A 21,900-nucleotide genomic window follows, 5' to 3' on the forward strand; every position below is an offset into this window, starting at 1 on the left:
TTGCGGCCCTTTTCCCATTACACCGGGTTTTCCATTCAAACTGTAACAGGCCACAGAAACCCATTTTTAAAACGCCCGATGCCCAAAGATAGATAACAAAGAGGAGACTGCGGTAAATTCGGGTCTTTCGATTGCATATCCGGTCCTAATTCGGTTGCTCCCATTCATTGTCAGATCCTGCCCTGCCCTGTATGTCTCAATATTGGATAACATAACATGACATGACATTGAAAAGCCTCATGAGAGCCCCTAATCTGCTCTAACCTTGCAGGGCATGCGAATTGTGGATTAGCAGGGTCCTGTCCCAAAAAGGGCGCTTGACATCAATCTACCAGATGCTTCACTCATCCCACGCGTTTCTTACTGCCAGCCTCCCTGAGCTAGAATAGCTTCTCATCACCAAGCGCATCCGTTGAGCCATGTGGGAGCTGCACTGCCTGTTACATCTCATAGGTTGGTGGATTACTGGGGTGGTGTTTGGCAGCGGCTCCGTACCTTAGCACGGAGTTGTAGGTGTGGCATCACTTCTCTGACGCCCCTAAGCTACCTAGGTACTGTAAGTAGGGATGTGCATCTCGAATGAAACGCTCAGTTTATGTTCATCTGCCTTTCTCGGCGTCAATCAACTGCCGTTACGCATTCAAATTTCCATATTTGCGGATCCAAGGAGGTTTCAGTTGTGATTTCTGTGGATTAATGCCTCAGTTGTTTTCAATTTGATATCATGATTACTTTGATCTCAACCGGATCGTTAAATCTCGCCGTTCGCGTTATCCGTCGCCGAGTGTCGGCGTTATTGGATCCGTCGGCATGGAGGGGCAACAGATCATCAAAGCTTCCTTCTGTGACATCAGCAAAGCAACTTAACTGTACATGAGGAAGGAAGGGATTTCCTCTGCCAACAGCCCAAACCAAGAATTCTTGTCATAGATACCAATCAATGCTCCCTCACTGAATCATCTGCAACCTCCCTTTTACCGGTAACGAGCCAACGGCGCTAGAAACCGCTCGAAAGGATCTCGTGGAGGACATGCAGTCATTCATCCAAAAAGCCACGGCGATTACCCCAAAATACGGTATAAACCATCGTGGCCCGTATTGCGACTGGTGCATCAAGGCACGGAATAGGAGGAAACTGTGCTAAACTGTTATACAACAGTGGAGAACCACGTCAATCAATACACAATTAACTACCTATGGCGTGTACGGATACTTCTGAAAGCATCCTCACTTTTCCCCGCACTCTCATCAGACATGGCGCAGGTCCCCCAGATCACCTAGCACCGCGCTATTAGGAAGCAACTTCGGATCCGTGAACTCACATGAAGCTCCAAATGAGGATCTTCCCCTGATAGATCTTGGGTATACACGCAACGCCCAGCAATTGAGTCTATCTTCACTGGTATGCGAAGGGACCATCTTCGGGTCCAAGGTTCATCCCAGCCGGATGGATGGAGGTCTTTTGGGAAGTGCGGGGAAGCTCTAGCTCAGTCCGTTACGCACTGAAGACACCTTGACTCGAAATCCCTGCAATATTGCTGCTATACCAACGCTGGACAGTGCTGCGGACTCATGCGGATTGGTGGCCGCAACACATGTCTCCTGCGAGATGGAATAGTTCACTCGACCACAGACCAGCTCTTCAGGATTTCTGGTATAGTTTCCAACAGTTGAGCAGACCTCGATGTGATCGTGTCAAAGGCTGCATGGAAACGACTTGGTACGACAGTATAACAGTGTCTAGGCCGTGCCTCGCTTACAAGATACTGTAAGCCCACCAGATATGGCACGAACAATGACTGGCAGAACCACATGCGCATGTTATGTATGCACAACTAATTGTTCGGCAAGTCAGTCTCCTCTGTTTCAACTGTCTTGGTTAGTCACCTGAATTCAGTATTGTCTAAGCGACTCATGAATTTGGTGCACCATTTCACGAGCATATCAGAGACTCTATTGGTCAGATTTTACCCCAATCTATGCCAACGCTTCTCGTTCAGGCTCCGGGTGGCCGGGCGTTGTTTATGGCAATTGGCAGTTTGCTGGAACAAGCCTCAGGAAATGCCATCCCAACCCACCCTGATACAAGTCTCAGTCACGATTGCGGATAGATGTACCTTGTCTATGAAGGCTACATTGACTTAGAGCAGTGAGCTTGGGGCATCTGAGCCTAACGATCAAACTCCCTAGCCACTCTCGCACCCTTGTCCGCCCCTAATTCTCTCGCCAAGTACCATTTGCTTCTCGAACACGCAACTGGTAGGGGAATGATTGGATGCAGTCTTTGTCCTGTGGCAACACCTCATCTGCCTTCAACTGCTGAAGATCCACCTTCCGCGATACCTTCGCAGGGATTGTCGAGATGTGCTTTGCCCCATGTCAGTTTTCCTCCCCGCGTGTCGGTCCAGAGGGAGATTGGCTTGCGAGGCTTTTTGTTCTTGAAAGAGCTTTCAGAAGTGCATAATCTGCGTAAGTGAAGATGCCTATTGTTTCCTCTCAGAGCTCGTCCAGCCAACATTATGGATGATGTATACAAGCTTGAAGGCCAAGTTGATGCTGGGCTATGTTCCATAATCCATCACGGAGCTGTTATCCAAATTTCTTTACCTTCGATACTGTCTATCTAAAGCAAGGGAAGCCGGATCTAGCTTGACCAGGTCGTCACATCTTGAAAGTTGAACCCCATGTTCCTTAGATCATCATATCTGGGGCAGGGTCCGTGGGTTCCTGGGTCCTCCGCGTTTTCAAGCCGCGCTTATCCCTCTAGGCTCCATCATCATGCCCGTGCAGTGCTAAAACGGCATCCACTGCGGCTCCGCAGTTTTAACTTGCATGAGCCGCAGTTGTTTTCCCCGCATCGACGTTGCGGCACGCCCCCCGGCCTTGGAGACGCCCTGAGAACGGCTGAGCCCCATCGAGTCCAGCCATGCGTGTAACTGCATCCCTTCCTCCTGGCGCTTCCTGTGATACGGGGCCCCGGACTTTAAAAGTTGTTGGCCTCATGAGACTTCTAGGATCTGGAGAAACGGAGGCATTTCACGGGGTCATGTTGGATCTTTCAGCTTCACACTATACCTGATCCAATGATGTTACGGTGAGCTGGCGCCAAAAGGCGTGGCTTCACCTTCTCATGAGGACAATCTGGAGTCATGATACCCAGATCTGGGGTAATCATGGTCAAAATTCTACCCCAAGCTTTACCAGATAGGTATTCTTAAAGTCATACGTGCCCCTTTATTGGCCGATATGCCTGTCATGGCGTTCATTGCGACGAGCCGTCAGTGTCAACTTGAAGCGCTTGTCCGAGGGAGGGGCTATGCTCCATGGACCAGGGAGCTCCTCACATGAGAGCTGATTCCGTGCATGGTTGCTTGTTGCTTTTTCTGCATCTCTCATTGTTTCTGTGGTTTTGCAGCTTCTTGGAGTTCACTCGAGCAGCTGGTCATGATGATTTCTTGCCCCATTTGTGGCCATATTCGCACAATACTGATTCGATTTCCTGGGAAACCAGCGTACAAGTCGGATTCTATGAAGACTCCGTATGCTCATCTGCCCCATACCTCTCTTCTCTGTGCAAACAATGGCTAATTTGCATTTCCTGCTTTGTCCCGCGGTCACTGTCGTGTTCTGTGTCTCCCACGCAGCACTTCCTACGAGCGTAACGACTTGATAAACATATTCAAGAGGCTGACAGTCGAGTTGCCTTGAAGGGCTTGCTTATGGCGGTACTCTCGCGTTACTTCGCAAGTTACCCTCGTTCCTTTCAGTTTAACCAGCTATGGAAGTACTAGCCAGCCGTGAGGCTAAACTTTAGGCTGTTGAACGGTTATATAAATCAGGGACAAAGAGTTTGATAGAGCTGTTGTATGCTGTCCAGCTGACAACAGGCAACAGGCAAGAAACGAGCTTCAAGATTACTGGAAATGACACTTTTGATACGACATTCAGGGTCTGTTATGCGCAATACGTCCTACACGTCGATCGAAGTTCACGCACAGTGATGGGGCTTCGGTATAGGTTCCGGACGATGAAGGTGAAAGCTGAATTCAATCAACTGTCTGGAATGGTTAAGATGTTTATTTATGAAAACAGATGTTCCTCCTTTTCTCGTTGCCCGAGACCATAAACACCGAATGTTTCCCAAGCGCTTGCAAAGCTAACAGATATTCAGATGGATCGATCGCCCGTCACTTCCTCGACTTGCCTCCTATCTTGGTGCAGCGCTTAGGCGGCGACCTCGACAGACTGCTCAACACCATCCGCCTTGCCAGAGTTGACCTTCTTGCCAGTCTTTGCGATCTTCTGGAGGACGGTATCGTAGGGGAGGGCGGTGACGACCTTGGCGGTCTGGTTCTCAAGGGACACATCGTAGCTCTCGACACCTGCAAAGGGATGCTGTTAGGAGCGGTCGTCCGTCGTTTGGGCAAATATACATACCGTCGAGCTTCTTGAGGACTCTGTCGATGGCACCGGAGCAGCCGCCGCAGCTCATGGTGATGTTGAACTCGTAGGTGTGAGTGTCGGCCATTGCGAATGTGTTTATGATTTGTAATTGTGAGGTTGAAGAAAATGGCGGGGTATTTTTTGATATGGATGTAGGTATCAAATGGAGATGCGAGATGGAAGCTGTCGGAATCAGAGGTCCGTGCTAAAAGTGGAAATAGAGTGGGAGAAAAAAGAGTCTGAAGGGGATTGTAAATAATTTGTAGTCGATTGAAAGGGGTATCTCGAGTTGCAGTCAGTTGTTGAGAGAATTGTCTGCCGCTGACTGTGACGGCGGAAGTGAATTATTAATAAACAACACTTGTTCTCTGTGCTTGGACGCCGCGATAATTGCGCAATTCGTTAGAGGGAGGCGGCCTAAGTTACGCCTCAGGTTCAGATGAAACGTGCTCAATACAACGGGGAAACTTTTCTGAAACGCTTCTGACGGGTGATTACTCCGAATCTTGGCCTTTTTTGCTTGCGAATCACTGTTTCGCTTCTGTTTTCTATGTCACAGCTTATGCCTTTTATCTCGCTGTTGCTTCAACCGTTCTTTGATGAGTGACTTGCTCAGTGGCCGAAGGGTCCGTGTAAGTCAGAGTCTAAAATTAGGTGCTAGTGATTTACAGTCAAAGATCGTCTCTCGTCATCCTGGGCTACGGTGACATAAGCCGTAGATTCAATTGTAGAGCGGCAGAAGTAGCGGGACCTGAATAACAGAATCTGTTAATGAGACTGCGGTGATTTTGCTTTGTTGACTGTTTGTGAGGTGAATTCAGGATGAAGTGGTCGCTTCTACAAACATGGGCTACCCTATATCACCCCTGAGATGTTGGATTCTGCCTCCCTCCACTGCCTATCCTCTCAAGATTCATCGAAACCTTTTATGAATTGTTTATATACTTGTATGCCATAAGCTGCGTGTTTCCGCTCGCCTACAGTTGTGCAATGTTGAGTGTAATCAAAGATTATAGTCAACGAAGCATAGCATTGTGGTATGTCAAAGTCTGCATCCCAACAATCGATCTCGGACTTTGAGGCACGATCAACACTCATCTTATCAATCTATCGTTCACGGCCCCAAGACCTCAAGACGTGTGTATATGATTCGTCATTCTTGTCTTTAGTTGAGAGGATACGATATTGACTCACAGCGAGCCAAAGAAGCACAGACGAGATACGATACGAAAGAATGGGCTGATGTTGATTTTCCCAGGTACCACCTTTTGTAACATGATGTGAGCTGTCACCGGCCACACCGAACCAAGTCAACGGTAGTCTAGCTACTAAGCTAGTCTCGGAGGAGAGACGCCGTCGAAGTAAGGAGACTCTTACTACCTTATCTTCAGCCGTTTATCCGAAGAATGCAACGAAACGATGGCCTTGTAGAAACATTAACCAGAGTCCCAGTCACGGCCACAGTCCCTGCAGATGCAGGCATCAGCCACCCTTCATTCTCCTGACTAGAAAAATAGTCTATCGGGCTGCAGCGAAATCAGATCACCTGCTAACCAAAGTGTGCCGTTTATAGCACCGAAAAAGAGAGCCTCATGAGGCTCTTCCGCAGCGGCTCGGCCCTATACCTTACCCAGGACCCAAGGACCATTCAGAGCCGAGATACAGGGGCAGGCATATGAGATTCTGATAAGTTTTCAAGATGAGGCTCTGCCTTGGCGTTATTCTAGAAACAAAGCCACAGGGCGTGTACGATATACGCCCGTATGCCCCCGGATATCTGGCCGAGAATCCATGATCTGATCTGACGATAGCAAGGGTCGTGGGTTTCGATCGCCGGCTGTTTTCTCGGTGTAAAGAGGCTGTGCCTCGCTAGATCTCGATATGTGGACTTGGCCTTCCGTTGAAGTCACGATATAGTTTGGCTGTGTTTGAATTGAACCCCCACGGTGGTATGACGGAGTTTTGGGCATGTAAGATGCACATCAGAGACTTTAATGGGTTCGTGGCCTCTTACGTTTGGGCTGGGGGGGGGTTCTTGATATCGATGATCTGATGGGTTGTTGGGCTTATCTTGCGGTGAGTGGGCTTCGGTTTAGCCGGGAGGGTATTAGTAGGGGTCTTGGTGATGGTCTGGGCTATGATGGATGGGTGATGTGTCATTTTGGTTCGTAGATGGGGTTGTTGTATTTGCCATGGTGGTGTAGATGCAGATACTGTGATCTGCATACCGTTGGCTCTGATGTTGAGCTATCCATGACCAGGTATCGAAGCACGTGCTTATTCGATGGACTCGTCTCTCTTATGGATGAACTTGCGGACTCTAGCCGTGTATCCTTTGGAGGCAGTATGGGTTGAAGAGTAACTACGAGCCTCGGTATTCATAATATTATCACAAAATCCTCAACCCCCTCGTCTATGCCTGTACAAGATGTAACCTGTAGTTTCCACAACTCATTGAGACATACGAGTTAAGTATACCTGGCTCGTATTAGCTGACGAGAGAGACAGGATAACTGATAAACCGGGTCATATAATTACAGTGGTATAAGGCTCCTGAGTACAGCAACTCGAACGATACAAACACATCCACCATCATTAGCTCAGAGCCAAGTAGGCAGCTCCTTTACAGTTACATGAATCTGCGGCGTCCTCAACTTCTCCTCATCCTCATCCCAAATCTCCGGATCAACCTCAGTAGTGTTCCACAAATCATCAATATCATCAAGCCACTCCGCAAGCTCACCGTCTTCAACATACTCACGGCCCGTTTCTTCATCAGTGTAATGGAATTCAACCTCATCCTCACGCTTCAGGAACTTGTCAAGCTCCCACCGTGGCTGCACCGGTGCGTCCAGTGGTATCTTGACTTCTGCTATATGTGCTACATCAGGCAGCTGTCTCTTGATCATATGGGCTTTGGGGAGTTCGTTCCACAGGACGTAGATGGCCTTGATGTCCTTCATCCATGGCAGGAGACCTGCGATGTTGCTGATGCTGTAGTAAGCTGTGAATGCAGGGAGTGCAAGGTATTTGACGCTCTCCATTATACGAATGACAGCAGCCTGTTCAACATCATTCTCCCAGTCCACGGCCAGAAGTTGGAAGGATTCCCATTTATGTCGAGAAACATAGAGAATATCTCGCTCAGCGTCAAAGCGACGAACGAGGATATCGCCTTTGGTCTCTTCGCGAAAATACCACTCCAAGCTATTCTTCCTCCTCCATTGCTCAACCACTCGGCGACCCTCTTGGCATACAGCGGCACAAGTGGGAATAGGGACTTGAACACGAGGAGGCCGACTCAATTGTTGAATGCTTTGGGTCATCATGTCGTGAAATGCAACGCCAGGGGGAGAATACTGTGCCCACCAGTCCATGTTGTACATGTATAAGGCGGCACCACCATCTCCTTCGGGGAGCGTGTGCTCCCAAATAGTGGCACGCACTTCTGGTGGAAGTCTGGGGAATTGAGGGAATGATTGATCCATTGTGAGTTAAAAAGGTTCACTGAATTGTGTGTATTTGACTGTAAAGAATGAGGTTTGTGGTGTGAGTGATGTGAAAGAATCAAGGTCAGAGACGCGCTGGAGCGCGTCTCTGACCGAGGTTTTATATCCGTGTCAGAGTAGGGGGTTAGGGCTTTAACTTTCTTTTTTCCAGTTTCATACCGCCAATTAGTCACTGCCGACCCCTTGCAAGGATCAGCTCAAATGTAATTTCGTTACGGGCCACGTCTGAGGATATTCGAAAGGTTGATCGTGGTGATGATATTGTTGGGCTTCAATACAATAGCGTGGGTAACTTGTCTGGTGGTACATTTGATCAGTGCAACGACAACGAGCATTTGGCTCAGAAATTGACTGGCAATTGACTACTCGTATATGACTTCAATTGTGATTGATATGATACAATTCGGATGCATATTCGTAACTGCGTTGTCCCTTTCATGCGAGTATTGCCTGTCTACGCTCTGTTTGCTTTCAATGAAGAGGTCGATATAGGCCACATCAGATTAGATACAATGACAATGCCAATGCCAATTGCTACATCTCGCTATCCTAGTGGTTACCTCACAATATCCCAAGTAGGCACCTGCATGATGGTCACATCAACTCTGGGCACCTTGAGCTCCTTTGTAACGCTGTGAGCAATATCCGGGAAACGTTCCACCAATGCCCGCCAAATGCCATCCATCCGCTTCTGCGGGTCTCGGAGATAGACCTTTTCGAATAGTCTTAGTTGCTTGTGCCTGTCTAGCCGATGAATATGAACCTTTTCGTGAGGCTTAGGCTGTGAAGCGATCTCGCATCGCTGCTGGACCGATATATCGGTCCACCATTCCACACCACTTGGTAGGTATGTTGTGATCTTCTTGACGCGGGGGAGGTCGTTGAAGATGACGTATATCTTCTTGAGGTTGGGTGCCCGCAGCATGAGCCTCGCAATGTGCTCGGCGTTGTCGAATCTCGACATGCTATCGGCTGACACGGCCAAGTTGATGATGTTGTTGCGCAGGTTCTGGTGCTCCTCAGGGTCAAGCTCATCGCTATTGACGAACCCTTCAAACATATCCCATTCATCTTGAGGAACGTAGAGTATATCTCTCTGCACATCAAATGGTCGGACAAGAATCCTTTCACTCGTCTCCTGGCGATCATACCACTCGAGGTTGTTCTTGGCCATCCAGCGATGAACAACGGGGCGGGCGTCTCTGCAAACATTGTATACCCCAGAAATAGGGACCTGGATGCGGGCAGGGAGGCATGGGTTGAAATTGTCGTCAGAATTGGGACCTTGAGGCCTCGGCGGCGGGAAAAACTCATTTGCCCACCCTGGGTTGTATATGTATATCGCGTTCTCATCCTCGGGGAGAGTATATCCCCAGATTGCTGCGCGCAACTCTGGGGGTAGGTCATCAAATCGAGCCATTTCTAACAGACTTTCTTTTGTTTTCTTTTTGGTTTGTCAATATGATATGTTGTTTTGTTGGGGACAAGTTGTCATGAAACTTGCAGAGTAAACAGTGGGAGCGGGGAGAGGGGAAAGGGGGTGAAGTGATCTCCGTGCCAATCATGTAAACATGCATGCAACGTTCAAGATATGCAATACAACCGCAAAATGGAATTCCCTCATTGGACAATCGGACTTTCAATGATAATTCAATTATAAGTAAAACTTTCATCAACACGAACTTATGACAATAGATAAAAGACATAGGTAGTTAATGTGTTGTGTTTGCCGCTCAAGTGAATGAATGTGTGGCAACCAATAAATATATTCATCAGATGTATTTATTCGACTACATTAACTAGTTACTTGGGCAATCCATCCAAGAACATCACATACTCCTAAAACCTCGCCTCAACCTTCTTCTCGACATCCTGCAACGCCCACTCACTCCTGTTCTTCTTACTCCTCACCAAATCAACCTGCTCCTGCGTGAACCCCTTGGCCTCAACAGCTGGATTATACCCCAACTTGTTCCTGTTGCCAACCATGGTCGAGTTCACAGCCTGAGCGACTCCTCCATCTGCTCTCTTGTAAACAGTAACCACCGCTGCACCTCCAAGACCGAGGTTGTGCTGGAGACAGTATCGTGTGTTGGGCGTAGCACGGTTGTTGGCCCAGCCTCGAAGATGCCAGACCAACTCAGCACATTGCGCAATGCCGGTTGCGCCGAGGGGATGACCCTTGGAGATAAGACCGCCTGAAGGGTTGATGACGTATTTTCCTCCGTAGGTGATATCCCCTGAGCGGACGAGTTCGTGTGCTTTGCCCTTGTCACAGAGACCAAGAGCGTCAATGGTGATCATCTCATTTGCACTGAAACAGTCATGCAACTCAACGACCTGACAGTCGCGAGGTGAAATACCAGCCTGTTGAGTAGCCTCCTCCATAGCACGCTGCGTCATCTCATAGCCCATCAGATCAATGGAGCTTTGGGAGAAGAGACTTGGCGCATCAGTTGCGAGATGTTGACCTGCGATCTCAACAGCCTGTTCTCGCAGATGAGGACGAGCGTTGAGGAAGGCTTCAGATACAATGATGGCTGCAGCGCCACCGTCTGAAGTTGGGCAGCATTGGAGTTTGGTGAGGGGTTCGTGAATCATGGGAGATTGGAGGACTTGTTCCTTGGTGTAGACTTGCTGGAACTGAGAGTAGGGGTTCTTGGGTGAGTGGGCATGGTTGATGCGTGCAATCTCTGCAAAGTCCTCAGCTGTTGCTCCGTATCTAGATATGTTAGTACAACTAGATCCTACTTGTGTTGTCTCAGAGGTACTCACTTCTCCATATACTCTCTTCCGGCATTACCAAACATCTGAGCAGCCCCGGGAGCGTTGGTGACACCCCTAGTCTCAGCCATCATCTTGATCGTCGTCCCAGTAGGGTTCTCTCTATCCTTGAAGTTACTCTGCAAACTGCCCGCGGCCATCTTCTCGAAGCCCACGACCATAACGCAGTCAGCAGCACCGTGCTGAACAAGGGTTCTAGCCATGTTGAGGCCAGTGCTGCCTGTCGAGCAGTTGTTGTTGACGTTGTAGACGGGAATTTGGGTCATGCCGAATTGGTAGAAGACGCGCTGGCCGCATGTGCTGTCGCCGTAGCAGTAGCACGCAACGCCCTGGTCAACATCGTCGTAGTTGATCTGGGCATCGAGAAGAGCTTTGATACCGGCCTCGAAACCGAGCTCGGTGTAGTCGACTTTGCCACGGGGTTTGATGAATTTGGTCATGCCCACGCCAAGGACGTAGACGGGTGACTTTTTCTTCTCAGGCATCGTGGCTGTATTGTTGTGTATATGAATAAGGTAGAGTAGTAGAGTAGATAGAGTAGAGATATTCTATGCCTGTAAAGAGGAGTTTTCTTGCTATGAATGAATACCGAGTAAGATGAGTTGCTTGAATGGGGTAGATGCTAGGCAAAAGGAAACGTTGATTTTATGTATAAAACATGATATCACCACCATGAGTTAGTCAACAACCCCAGGATCGACGACTTTACCCCGGCTTTCATCCCAATTCGGTAAACAACTCGGTCCAAGCACAAACTCCCGTCAAATAGAATCGATTCTCTCGTTGCATTCACTGCCCCTAGCTTCAATCATCAGATACTGCGGGGGCGTCTAAAAAGCAACCGAGATGCCGAGGCTCGTTTGCTGCTTCAACATTTCCTATTTGGGTCGGCAACGGACTCTCAATGACCCGTGAACTGACTACGACAGCTTTTCTGCTCCGATCTTAGGAACAACAGAAGAATGGAATGGGTTTGGTATGCGAGAAGAAGTTACAATGCTTTCGGGGTATGAGTCGGGACAATTAGTCAAGGTCAAGGCCCGCTCCCGGCCGAATACGTCGGCGCCGTGTTCAATCGGCCGAGTAGACACAACAATAGACCTGCTCACGATCGAGATGACCAGGTATAAAAGTAAGTCATTTCTAGGCATTTAATTCATATTCAAAGACCTCAATTTTCTGCGTAATGCCTTGCTATAGGGTCAATTCATCCGTCTATCTTGTCATTGTCACGTTCTTGGACAACCCCTGGAGCCTCAACTTACTTACACCAAACTCACAATGCATATACTCCTCCTGAGCTCTTCAAACCACAACAGCGCTCGCATTATCCAATCTGCTCTATCTCGAAACTTTACTGTCGCTTTTCTGACTCCCCAGGCTTCACAAGTTCTCCATCATGCAAACGTCACTCCGATCAACGGCCTACCCGCCTCCCAACACGACCTCGAAATAGCTTTACAGACACCCAAGCCCCCTGAAGCAGTCATACTCGCTTTCTACAATACCCATGTTCTCGAAGCAGTCACACACACTCTTGTCAGGGCTTTAAAGGCCATTCAGACTGCTAATGTAAACAACGAAAAGGAAGCTGCAGCAATGCCTCTTCGTCTTGTGTTTATCCAAAGTAATGCGATGCAGTTAGATGCAGACGGCTACAAGAGAGTCGATAAAATAGTACGAGAAAGCGGTTTGCCTTTTGATCTCGCTCAGTGTCCCCGTCTGGCTGGGGAACTCTCTGCCACTGTCCGGGCTTCTCCTCAAGAAGGCCGTGTTGCTGCTTGGTTAGCTATTGTCGAGAAAGCGAGGATGGCTCAATCCCGCAAGATAAAGCATGGGGAAATAAGTCGAACGGAAGTGAAGAACCTAGAGTAGGTGATATCAAATTGGGATGACAGAACCGTAATGATTCAACTGTGTATTTTGAGATCGAGTTGCTTGCGGGCATAGTTTTGGTATTGATCCTTCATCAGAGCTCAGTTCGCTCCCATGTTCATCCAATCCATGCGATGTATTGTCCAAAGTCCATTCTATCAATAACTTGACGAAACTTGATCCATTAGGCCTTTGTTATATCCCAAATCCATCTCTTCCTTTCCCTTGGTCTGTAAAGGCGCAAAGCATACAAAAGCTCACGCTTCAACCATCTAACCCTAATGCGCCTCGCAGGGCCACGCATGGCCAACAGTATAAACGCATCTCAAGACAATCATCCCCGCAGGGAAATCCTGACCAACGCCCGCTGAACTTCCCAGATCCTGTATATCGTTCTTTTAAGTCCAGTTTGCCATCATCTTTGCAACTCACATATCCGCAGAAACACTCAGACCAATACCTCCCAGCCGCTCAAGACAAAGAAAACTTAAGTAAAAAGGGGTAGTAAGAAAACAGAGAACTCGAGACTCAAATCTTTCTTCAAACTCAGAAACTCAGATAGACATCCATGCGCTTGATTCCATTATTCCCATCCTTCCCAGAGCATCCAGTTGTCAAAGTCGTTCAGAGCGGCAGGGACTCCAATAGAATTTCGCTGATACATGAACGGTACATGATGCCTGTATGCATCCCCTTGGAAGCCGTCGACAGGAACTCCAGTAGAGCCCATAGGGACACCGTCGAGGTTCATGTTGGTTGCCCTGAGGCAACGATCCAATACAATGCGGAGGTTTTGTGTAACCTCATCTGTCTTGACTTCCGGTTTGGACACGCATTCCAGAACAACAGCAAGACAGACCACATCCTTGGTGTCCCGGCCACTGATGTTGCGAACCAAAAGGTCCAGCGTCTTTTCCACAGTGCTGATGAGTCGTGATGGCGACCAGAGCACAAGGTTCTCCGGGTTGTAGGTCGGGAAGTCGTCTGACGAGTCAGGAGACATACGTAGAGCTTGTGAGCCAAGTCCGGTGCTATCAGAAGCTGGCCGAACTGCAGACCGTATGTAGAAACACACACTCAAAGCTGCCTGGATAATATCCTTCTTCAATACCTGGTGATACATCTCGGCAATATCTTGGAAGTGCGCTAGCATAGGGTCCAGCTCGTCTAGGTATTTCATGATCACCATTGAGGATCTCAGATATGCTCGAGAAATCTGACCTGGCGCGTCAGATGCTCCTATTGCAAAAGGTCGATAAAGTGCAAGTAATGGCCGCCGCACATGCATATCCAAGATGACCCTCGACCTCCATTGCTTGCTCTTCTGTGCATCACTTAGGATTCCCTGCCTAGGGAAAATGTAGTTGATATCATCAAGGAATCGCTCCAGCTTGGCTCCCACCTCCAGGATCTCTTGATAGTCTCGAATTGTATCGATACGGTTCAACATATGTGCCACTTTCATCCGCACACCCAGAGTCATGGCTGCATAAACTTGCATCTGGTTGTCGGTAACCACGTCTATGGGTTTCGACTGTGGTAGCTCTTTCATATCTGGGAAAAGCTCAATGTCATCCAAGTTGCGGGGCGGCCGACAAGTAAAGTCTCCTTCCCGTACCAAACAAGGAAGATTACTTGCGAGTGAGATATGGAGGTCCATATCAAGAATCGTGAACCATAACCGCCGTCGCATTTCGCCAAAGTATATGGGGATTCGAGGTTCAAATTCGGAGGGATCGCGGTGAAGACCCATTGTCATGGCCATGCGTACGATGGAGCCCAGAGATGTCCAAGAGTCCTGGATCCGAGGGGTGATCATTCGCTGCGCATGTAAGAGCAAGACCTCGACCTGAAGTACCTCAAACTCAACCAGCTGTTTTCCTCTCAGACTATCCAGCCATGTTCGCACAAGAGCGCATGCTGTTGGGATATGGACGCCGTCAGATCGCTCGTTGCCAAGCCCTTTGGATTTAGTTTCGAATCGGGATGCGAGGGAGCAAAGTGAAAGTAGTTGTGGCAAAAAATACTCGGACTGTATTTTCCCTTCCCAGAAAAGATTGTACTGCTCCATAAACATGGGTAAATGGACGATGCGATAGATGGTCTCCGATGTATCGACATATGAGGCAACAAGCCTGTCACATACTGTCTTTTTAGGTAGGATATCAGTCATTCGCTTCTGAACGGGCATCATCGAGTCCACAAAGACGGTGATCGGAGACAAAGATTTCCGGTACTCGTCAATGAGCGCTTTGTGAAACCGCTTGAAGTTTAGCAGAACATCTCGGACGCCATTATTATTCGAATTGTTTGCCATGAAATCCTTGGCTTCGTCAAACTATGAAGTTTAGCAAATATGTACTTCAAAGTGATATCAAGGACAATTACCAGGTTGAGCAAGACACGAGGACTATTTTGGCCGTGATATCTTGTTCGTAACGCTCCTTGCTTGACTGTCAATCCTCGGATGGTCTCAGAGGACGCAGCAATTAGCCTGCCACCACTGCCTTCCGAAACAACGGGACTTCTGGCCATGAGTTGCCTCTCAAGCCTTTCCATACGCATTGACAACTCTTCGAGGGAAGGCGTAGCTCCAGTATCCCCATTACGGATAGGTCCATATGTTGAATCGTTACTAGGGAGAGGAGTGCCTGAGTTGAATATGCCGGGGTTGCAATTGCGCTTCGCTGGTCGAGATGGTTCTGGCATTTCGGTATCTGAGCCTTCAGAGAGGTTTGCGGAATCATGATCCATAGCATATTTGCAGGTTCGATTCGATTTCTGGCATTGAGAACAGGGACAAAGTCGATCGCATCGTAGTTTGCGCTTCCGGCATTCGGTGCATGACTTGACTGGCCTGGGTCTCTTTACACTTCGTTGTTGCTGCTGCTGTTGCTGAGTGAGCGCAAGACCCTGCGATGGCGTTTGCTGGTGTAGATGGTGTGGTGGCGTTTGTTGCTGCGACAGCGGCGCATCGTAAACTGTTGAGCTTAGAATAGACTGTGAAGCTGCGGCCGGGGCGCTGCCACCATCGTGGGTAGTTGAGTGCGCTGTGGTCATCTCGGGCATGCCTGCGGCCATGCGACTGACTGCCAGAGGACTATACGATAAGGACAAAGCTCGAAGCTACAAGGGAACGAGCGATACGGTGGGAAAGTGGTCGGTTGGAGCCGTATGCGAATCAGAGAGGCGCAAGTACGCGAGGTCGAGCAAACGGTCAACGAGCGAGGGTCCGGTGAAAGTGCGCTGACCAGTTTCGAGGACTGAGCAATAAGTGGGATGCAGTGGTATTCACGATGCCGATGACAGCCTCGGCTGGGAAAGGTAGACAATGGTAGGTCGCTGGCGCACTGGGCTCGCAACTGACATGGCGGATAACGAAATAGAAGGAACTCGAGCAGAGTTATGGAGGAAGTAAAGCCAAGAGCAGATTTGTCCAAGGCGAAGCCGAGACGGATAGGCAAGTTAGAGCCTAGAGGCACCACCAGGCACGCAGCTTCGGATAGCAAACGGGGCACAAGGCACGGGACACGGGGGACAGCCAGGACCACACCGGTAGACGTAAGGTAGGTAGTAGTGTAGACCTTTGGTTGCAGATGGGATGGGATGGGGCAGTTTGAACTTGCCAGGCCAGGGTCGTTGAGCTTTACCTTGTTCGAACGGGACGCAGTTGACGCCGTGGAGCTAGCCTAGAGCTCAGTGGCAGTGGTCCGGTCCGTTGCCTCTCTTTTTTTCTGGCTGTTCCGTCTGATTCAGCCACCCCAGACACGCGCGCGCGCGAGTCGGGCGATCCAGCAGCGCACCTGCGGGCCTGGCTACCTGGCTGCAGATGAGAGCTAGGGTAGTGGACCCGTTGCGTTGGGCTGGGTTGGAGTTGGGCTGGACCTCCGTAGAGTCGCACTGGAGGGATATTCTCGGTTTGTTAGATACGTGATGACCCCGATATGTGATTGGTCTCGAAGCGCATTGTGCGAGGTACAAGGATGGTTGTTGACTACTTGATGGTGGGATCTAGCACATGGCACAGAGATCGCCAAACTCCTTAATGTTGACCTTGGTCAATGACTGAGTCGTTCGTTCCGGGACTGCTTAATTAATGTCCGGAGGCGCTGGAGTCGCCGTCTGGAGCTGGAAATATTTTAACTTGGCGGGGGGCCGGTTTGATCGGCCGATGGAGACAATTCAACGGACCCAAGACACCGTACCTTGTCTTCGATTGGCGTTATAGGGACCAGAACCTGGCTAGAACGTCAGAACGGGTCTGGGTTTTGGTATTGTAGATCGCTTGTGGTCGCTTGGCAAGAGAATTGGCTATTGTGTGTCAAGTTGGACAAGACAGGAATGCATTTGTATGATCAATAACGCGATTAGACCCTAGAAACAATAGAAATGTGACGAGGCGGTTATTTTCAAACGATCACTTGAATCTGTTTATGATAGATGATGGAATAGACGTTCTCGGCGTGCAGTATCCACTACCAACTAGGTGGGTTGTGACAGTGGAGAAAAGGCTCCTCCTTCTCTTTTATCAGACTGGATTCTGATATTGGACGGACTCTGCCACAGAAGGCAGGTACGAAAAGGCTGTAATTACCTGCCCAGCGCCCAGCATCAAGATTGGGCGGTTGTTGGGGAAGCCTCGGGGAGCAAGAAAACGCCAGACCTTCATATAGGGTGCCAAAATAAACTTAGTAAAAGATATCCTAAGTTTCTAAAATTACCTAGATCTTTTTGTCATTTAGGATCAAGGTCCCGAGTTTTCTTTCTTCCCCTAGGGGAGGCACCAACAGTTGTGGTGGTGTCCTTCCCTCTCATCTCGGAGCCGATCTCTGGGCCTAGACCATTAGACCTTGAAAGCAGGTGGTCTCGATCGCTGTTGTGTTCCCCCAAGTGATACATGAATCGCACGTGATACCTTGAAAATGGCCCTGAATTCCATGTTCGCTATCAATAACACGAATCCTGATTCAAATGTAATCATCATCAGCACCTCCTCCTTCTTTGATCGACAGCCTCGACCGGTCGTTTCGCTGTCCGTCCCTTTTCGGGGCCACTATCAAATGTCACCGCCTGGAGTCCTCAATATCGAAAATGCTTGGCCACATGGCTCGTGCCAAACCAGGAACATCCATCAAAGATTATCAAGAGATTACCAATCCGACGAAAGCCGAGAAAACGCACACAGAACGGGAATTCGATAATTCTAGCGGAGGGCTTTGAATGGAGATCTGCATATGTAACTATGCCGATCGTGACACTTGACTTACAGCACAGGCACAGCACGGTTTTGCTTGGCCCATCGCCCATCAGCGGGTTCACCACGGATTCAAAAATAATCCTTTCGGCCGACTCATGTGCTCCATCGAAATCCCCAGTCTCCTCCGCACGCGCAAACCCGTGCTTTTCGCAAGCATTTCCATTCAATCCCCGGGGTCATCGACTTACACAAGACAATTCAGTCTCACTTTTACTTTTATTATGGGGTCGTGAGATATGTTTAGCACAAATGTCATTATCTCAGCCTCAATTATTGCGAGTCTCGTATGACAGGAAAAGAACACAATGGCAAGGATTTGGTTTGCGATAAATGATGCTCGGCCTTTCGCTCTCGAAAAAGTCTGAATCGAGCTGCTTGACTAGACACAAGCGCCTGCGTGGAACGACAGCCCATCTGCTGGCTCTCCGCCAGTTGCCATAGTTGTCTTTGGCTTCTCATTGGCATTGACATGCTCGGACAAAATGGCCCAATTGGGTCCTTGAGGCTAGAACCATTCTCCACCACGTTTCACCCTGGTTGACGTCCCCAGAGTCCAGAGTCCAAAGTCCCAGACCGAGTCGAGTCGCGAGCCGCAGTCTTACTTGGACCAAGCCTGGTGTATCATGTGCTCCGAATCATCAGCCATGAATTTTACATGCGCCGCATGCGCCTGAAGTGCTAAGACAAGTAACTCCAGTCGGCCGACGGTGTGCTCCGTGCTTCTGATTTAGGTGTCGGGTTTCTCGGCTCCGAGAAAAATCCCCATTGTCGTTATTCGTTCCTCGGATCGCTCTCGACAAACGCTAACATGCCCAAGCCAGGACATGGGCACTTTTTATTACTTGTATTTTTTATTTATTTTTTTAATCTTTCAGCTGCACACTCGTGGTTGGCCCATGGTGACACTTTGGCTCAGCAATACCAATTAATGTCGGTTCACATCCAGGCCTCTCATGGACCAAAATGCCGCGATTAACTGTCATAAACGCAATCTCTCGATGCAGCATAGCCGGATGGAGTGCTTGCTCAACAAGTCCTAGCCGCTTCTGCGAACTGCTGTCTTCATTAGTCCAGGATGACTGCCATGCACTAGACAGGGCTGAAAATGGCACGCTACGGCCGCAAGAGAGAGAGACTCCGGAATCCTTTTACCACCTTGAATCAATAGCTGGCAGGTTTGTGAAAGCCTTATACATATCGTTAACACAGCATAAGTCTTGCTATGCCTTCCAAACAATCACTCGATGATTTCCGGAGTGCAACAGCCCATGTCAAAGTGCATGTTTATTATACCATGTTTCTACAATTTAATTGGCTACAGTTTGGTAGGGTTCATTAACTTCTGCCGCCCTTTCTAGAAGACTTCATCTCCGGTACCGCTCTAGCGAGTTGGATGGCGTTGAAACTTGCTCAATCGATACAATGGAACAATTTAATGCAATTTGTCTACATGCATAATAATACAACTAGTCAGAGACTATTGAACACTCCTTCAGCCCAATAAACAAAACTGGTTTGTGTTCTTTCTTCCCACGGGAATAAACGATTGCTCAGCCAAGAGGGTCTAGCAGCTTTTGATGGGTCCTCTACTTCTGCACCATCGTCATGAACCCCATGTTCCATATTATCCAGCGAATAGTCAGCCTCAATGACTCCCGGGCCAAGCCCCTGGAAGGCCACTGTTGGGTCCCCTCTCCTGATGCTCATCCTCATCCTGACCAGGCTCATGCTCATGCTCCTGATCGTCATCAGCCTCATCTGGCATATCGTGGTCATCAGCATTCGGCCCGGCTATTATGCCAAGGACGTGCATGATTCGTTGGACAAGTCCTGGAGCATCTCCTTGTTCGTCCTCTTCGAGATCCCTCATCAGTTCTTCATCGTCTAGTGCCTGCACGGCCGCAAGATGAGCGTCCTCTTCATCATCTTCACCGTCGGGACCAAGGGGTGCGGCGCCGGGTGCACCACCCCGACCAGCTGCCGCGAGACGCTCGAACATGTTGTTCAGGCGTGTCTCGACTGCACTTTGTTGACCTCGTTGTTTGACAAAAGGAATTTTTGTGCCTTCGCCTGTAAATATATTTTCCTCCTCAGTGGGTGGTAGAGGGTCGAACTCGTAGTTCGGTTGCATTTCCAAGTACTCTCGTGGCGCCAGACCCATAAGTGATGTCTGACCCTCAAGATATACAAGCCTTGTAACGCCTTGGTCAGGAGGAGAGTCACTGCTGGGCAGCACGCTTGTGTCAACCTTTTCGAGACTCTTGGCTGTCTTTTCAAGGAGAGGGATAGCTTGTGCGTTGTTCCAGATATCCTTGGCCTGGTGGATGTAGAGCTTGACCCAGAACGAACGCGAGTTTGAATCAGCGTTTATGCCCCAGATAGATGGAGGTGTGTCAAGGTTTAACTCCTGGAACAGTCCACAGTACAGCCAGGGGACACGCCGCATGCCCTTCTCGAGCTCTTCAGTTGCACGAGCAGTATTGCCCAGTTGCAAGTGAGCCAATACCAATGTCTGTCGAAGGTAGATCGAGTCTCGGTTATCGGTCGTCTTCTCCAACTCCTCCACAAAATCGATCAACCACTGAGACTCATGGGCTCGAATAGCCAGCCAATGAATGAAGTGTCTCATGGCATAAGGATCACTTGGATCCAAAGAATACATAAGCTTAGCCCATTCCAGGGCAGTGCGATTGGTGCCCTTTCGCATGAGACTCTTGAGGTAGTGATATCCAGCCAACCAGAACTGTCTGTTCTCTGGACGACGGAAGTCAAGACGTGCTTTGCCTTGCTCGATGTTCTGGCGGAAGGCATTTGTGGTCACACGACCAAAAGTGAAGAGAGCCCGTTCACAGAGTTCAGCTGCGAGAGCCTGGTTCTGGTCTTGCTTGGCAATAGAGCTGACCTGGAGGAGTGTCGAGACATGATAGGGTGCTTCCTTGAGGAGAACGATCATTCGCTGAGGGTCTCCGATCTGCACACATGTGAAGAAGAAAGCTTGTAGAGCGTCGTAACTTTGCTCGTGCACGTATGCATACTCCGTGAATGACCCATCTTCAGCTTTTGCCACCTCCTTCATGGTCAAGCCACCAGCACTTTGTTTTGGCCAGTGCTCGCGTCCTTGGATGAACACATTTCGCCTCAGAGAAACCTCTGGAAGTTTCGGTGCTCCAGGAGGACCACGCAGGAAAGTTTCAAGATCAACTTCTCGCTGCATGGGGCGACGATTGCGTTCTTGTTCTTCCTCTGCTGCGGCGGACTCGATGACGTCTCGACCAAAGAGGCTTCGCATCTCATTGTTGGCCTTGAGGTGGTATGGGTTGATAGAGAGAAGCTCGTTAATTCGTCGGGTCTGAGCTGCTGTGTTCTCTGAGGCAGATGTGTTTGCAGGAGTTGATGCCTTGATGTTGAGTTCTCTCATGGCCTTGTCGATCTCATCCTCATCCTCTTCGGGAGCTGCAGCTTTGGCCTTGGCCTTCTTCTTTTTGTTCTTCTTTTTCTTGCTCTTCCCGGAAGTTGATGGTTGCTTGGTTTCGGTCACAGCCTCCTCGGGTTGTTGCTGCTGCTCCTCATCCTCATCTTGGACTTCGTCGTCATCGTCACCACCCAAAGCTGCGAAGAGACTCACGCGAGGCTTTGGTGCGACGGGCTCATTCTCTTTATCGCTCTCACCTGAGCTATTTTCTGCCAGAATTTGTATCCCCTCTAGCTCTCGCTGCTTCTGCAGCTTTCGAAGTTGTCGAGTCGACATTGTGAATGAAGTTGTGGGTGTGACGAGTATTTTTTTGACTTTGGTGTAGGGTGAGCGAATGTGAGACGTGACAGTAACGATTGAGATACTTGAAGAAGGAAGAATGAAAAGGATTGAACAGAGGATCAGAGAGGCTATTTATACAGCTGTTCGTCAGGTATAGTTTGTCGGGAGATATTACGCTTCAGAACTTGAGGCTTTGATAGACTTTCAATCAGTCAGGCCGAAGAGACACGGGAGAATATGACGTGTGCGGGGCTGTGGGCAAAAATTTAAGCTCTTAC

General features: G+C 49.1%; 7 protein-coding genes across 7 annotated transcripts; 1 reads left to right on the forward strand and 6 right to left on the reverse strand.

The window, feature by feature from the left end:
• Nucleotides 1-4,224: 4,224 nt before the first annotated feature.
• Nucleotides 4,225-4,528, reverse strand: FMAN_10620 (uncharacterized protein; the record flags this gene model as incomplete). The annotated part of the gene is made up of 2 exons (XM_041823899.1): nt 4,225-4,382; nt 4,438-4,528. The coding sequence occupies 2 exons, from the start codon at nt 4,526-4,528 to the stop codon at nt 4,225-4,227; spliced, it is 249 nt and encodes an 82-aa protein (XP_041689434.1).
• A 2,515-nt stretch (nt 4,529-7,043) lies between these two features.
• Nucleotides 7,044-7,931, reverse strand: FMAN_10619 (uncharacterized protein; the record flags this gene model as incomplete). Its single annotated transcript, XM_041823901.1, has 1 exon — nt 7,044-7,931. The coding sequence occupies one exon, from the start codon at nt 7,929-7,931 to the stop codon at nt 7,044-7,046; it is 888 nt and encodes a 295-aa protein (XP_041689435.1).
• A 577-nt stretch (nt 7,932-8,508) lies between these two features.
• Nucleotides 8,509-9,372, reverse strand: FMAN_10618 (uncharacterized protein; the record flags this gene model as incomplete). Its single annotated transcript, XM_041823902.1, has 1 exon — nt 8,509-9,372. One exon carries the CDS (start codon nt 9,370-9,372, stop codon nt 8,509-8,511), a length of 864 nt encoding a protein of 287 aa, XP_041689436.1.
• Nucleotides 9,373-9,791: 419 nt separating this feature from the next.
• On the reverse strand, nt 9,792-11,221 carry FMAN_10617 (putative sterol carrier protein; the record flags this gene model as incomplete). Its single annotated transcript, XM_041823903.1, has 2 exons — nt 9,792-10,674; nt 10,728-11,221. The coding sequence occupies 2 exons, from the start codon at nt 11,219-11,221 to the stop codon at nt 9,792-9,794; spliced, it is 1,377 nt and encodes a 458-aa protein (XP_041689437.1).
• A 796-nt stretch (nt 11,222-12,017) lies between these two features.
• On the forward strand, nt 12,018-12,611 carry FMAN_10616 (uncharacterized protein; the record flags this gene model as incomplete). The annotated part of the gene is made up of 1 exon (XM_041823904.1): nt 12,018-12,611. The coding sequence occupies one exon, from the start codon at nt 12,018-12,020 to the stop codon at nt 12,609-12,611; it is 594 nt and encodes a 197-aa protein (XP_041689438.1).
• Nucleotides 12,612-13,194: 583 nt separating this feature from the next.
• Nucleotides 13,195-15,692, reverse strand: FMAN_10615 (uncharacterized protein; the record flags this gene model as incomplete). Its single annotated transcript, XM_041823905.1, has 2 exons — nt 13,195-14,949; nt 15,000-15,692. The coding sequence occupies 2 exons, from the start codon at nt 15,690-15,692 to the stop codon at nt 13,195-13,197; spliced, it is 2,448 nt and encodes an 815-aa protein (XP_041689439.1).
• A 3,821-nt stretch (nt 15,693-19,513) lies between these two features.
• FMAN_10614 (uncharacterized protein) lies at nt 19,514-21,616 on the reverse strand (the record flags this gene model as incomplete). The annotated part of the gene is made up of 1 exon (XM_041823906.1): nt 19,514-21,616. The coding sequence occupies one exon, from the start codon at nt 21,614-21,616 to the stop codon at nt 19,514-19,516; it is 2,103 nt and encodes a 700-aa protein (XP_041689440.1).
• Between the last annotated feature and the right edge of the window lie 284 nt (nt 21,617-21,900).

Source organism: Fusarium mangiferae (assembly GCF_900044065.1).
Source record: "Fusarium mangiferae strain MRC7560 genome assembly, contig: FMAN_scaffold016, whole genome shotgun sequence".
In the NCBI taxonomy this organism is placed as follows: Eukaryota; Fungi; Ascomycota; class Sordariomycetes; order Hypocreales; family Nectriaceae; genus Fusarium; species Fusarium mangiferae.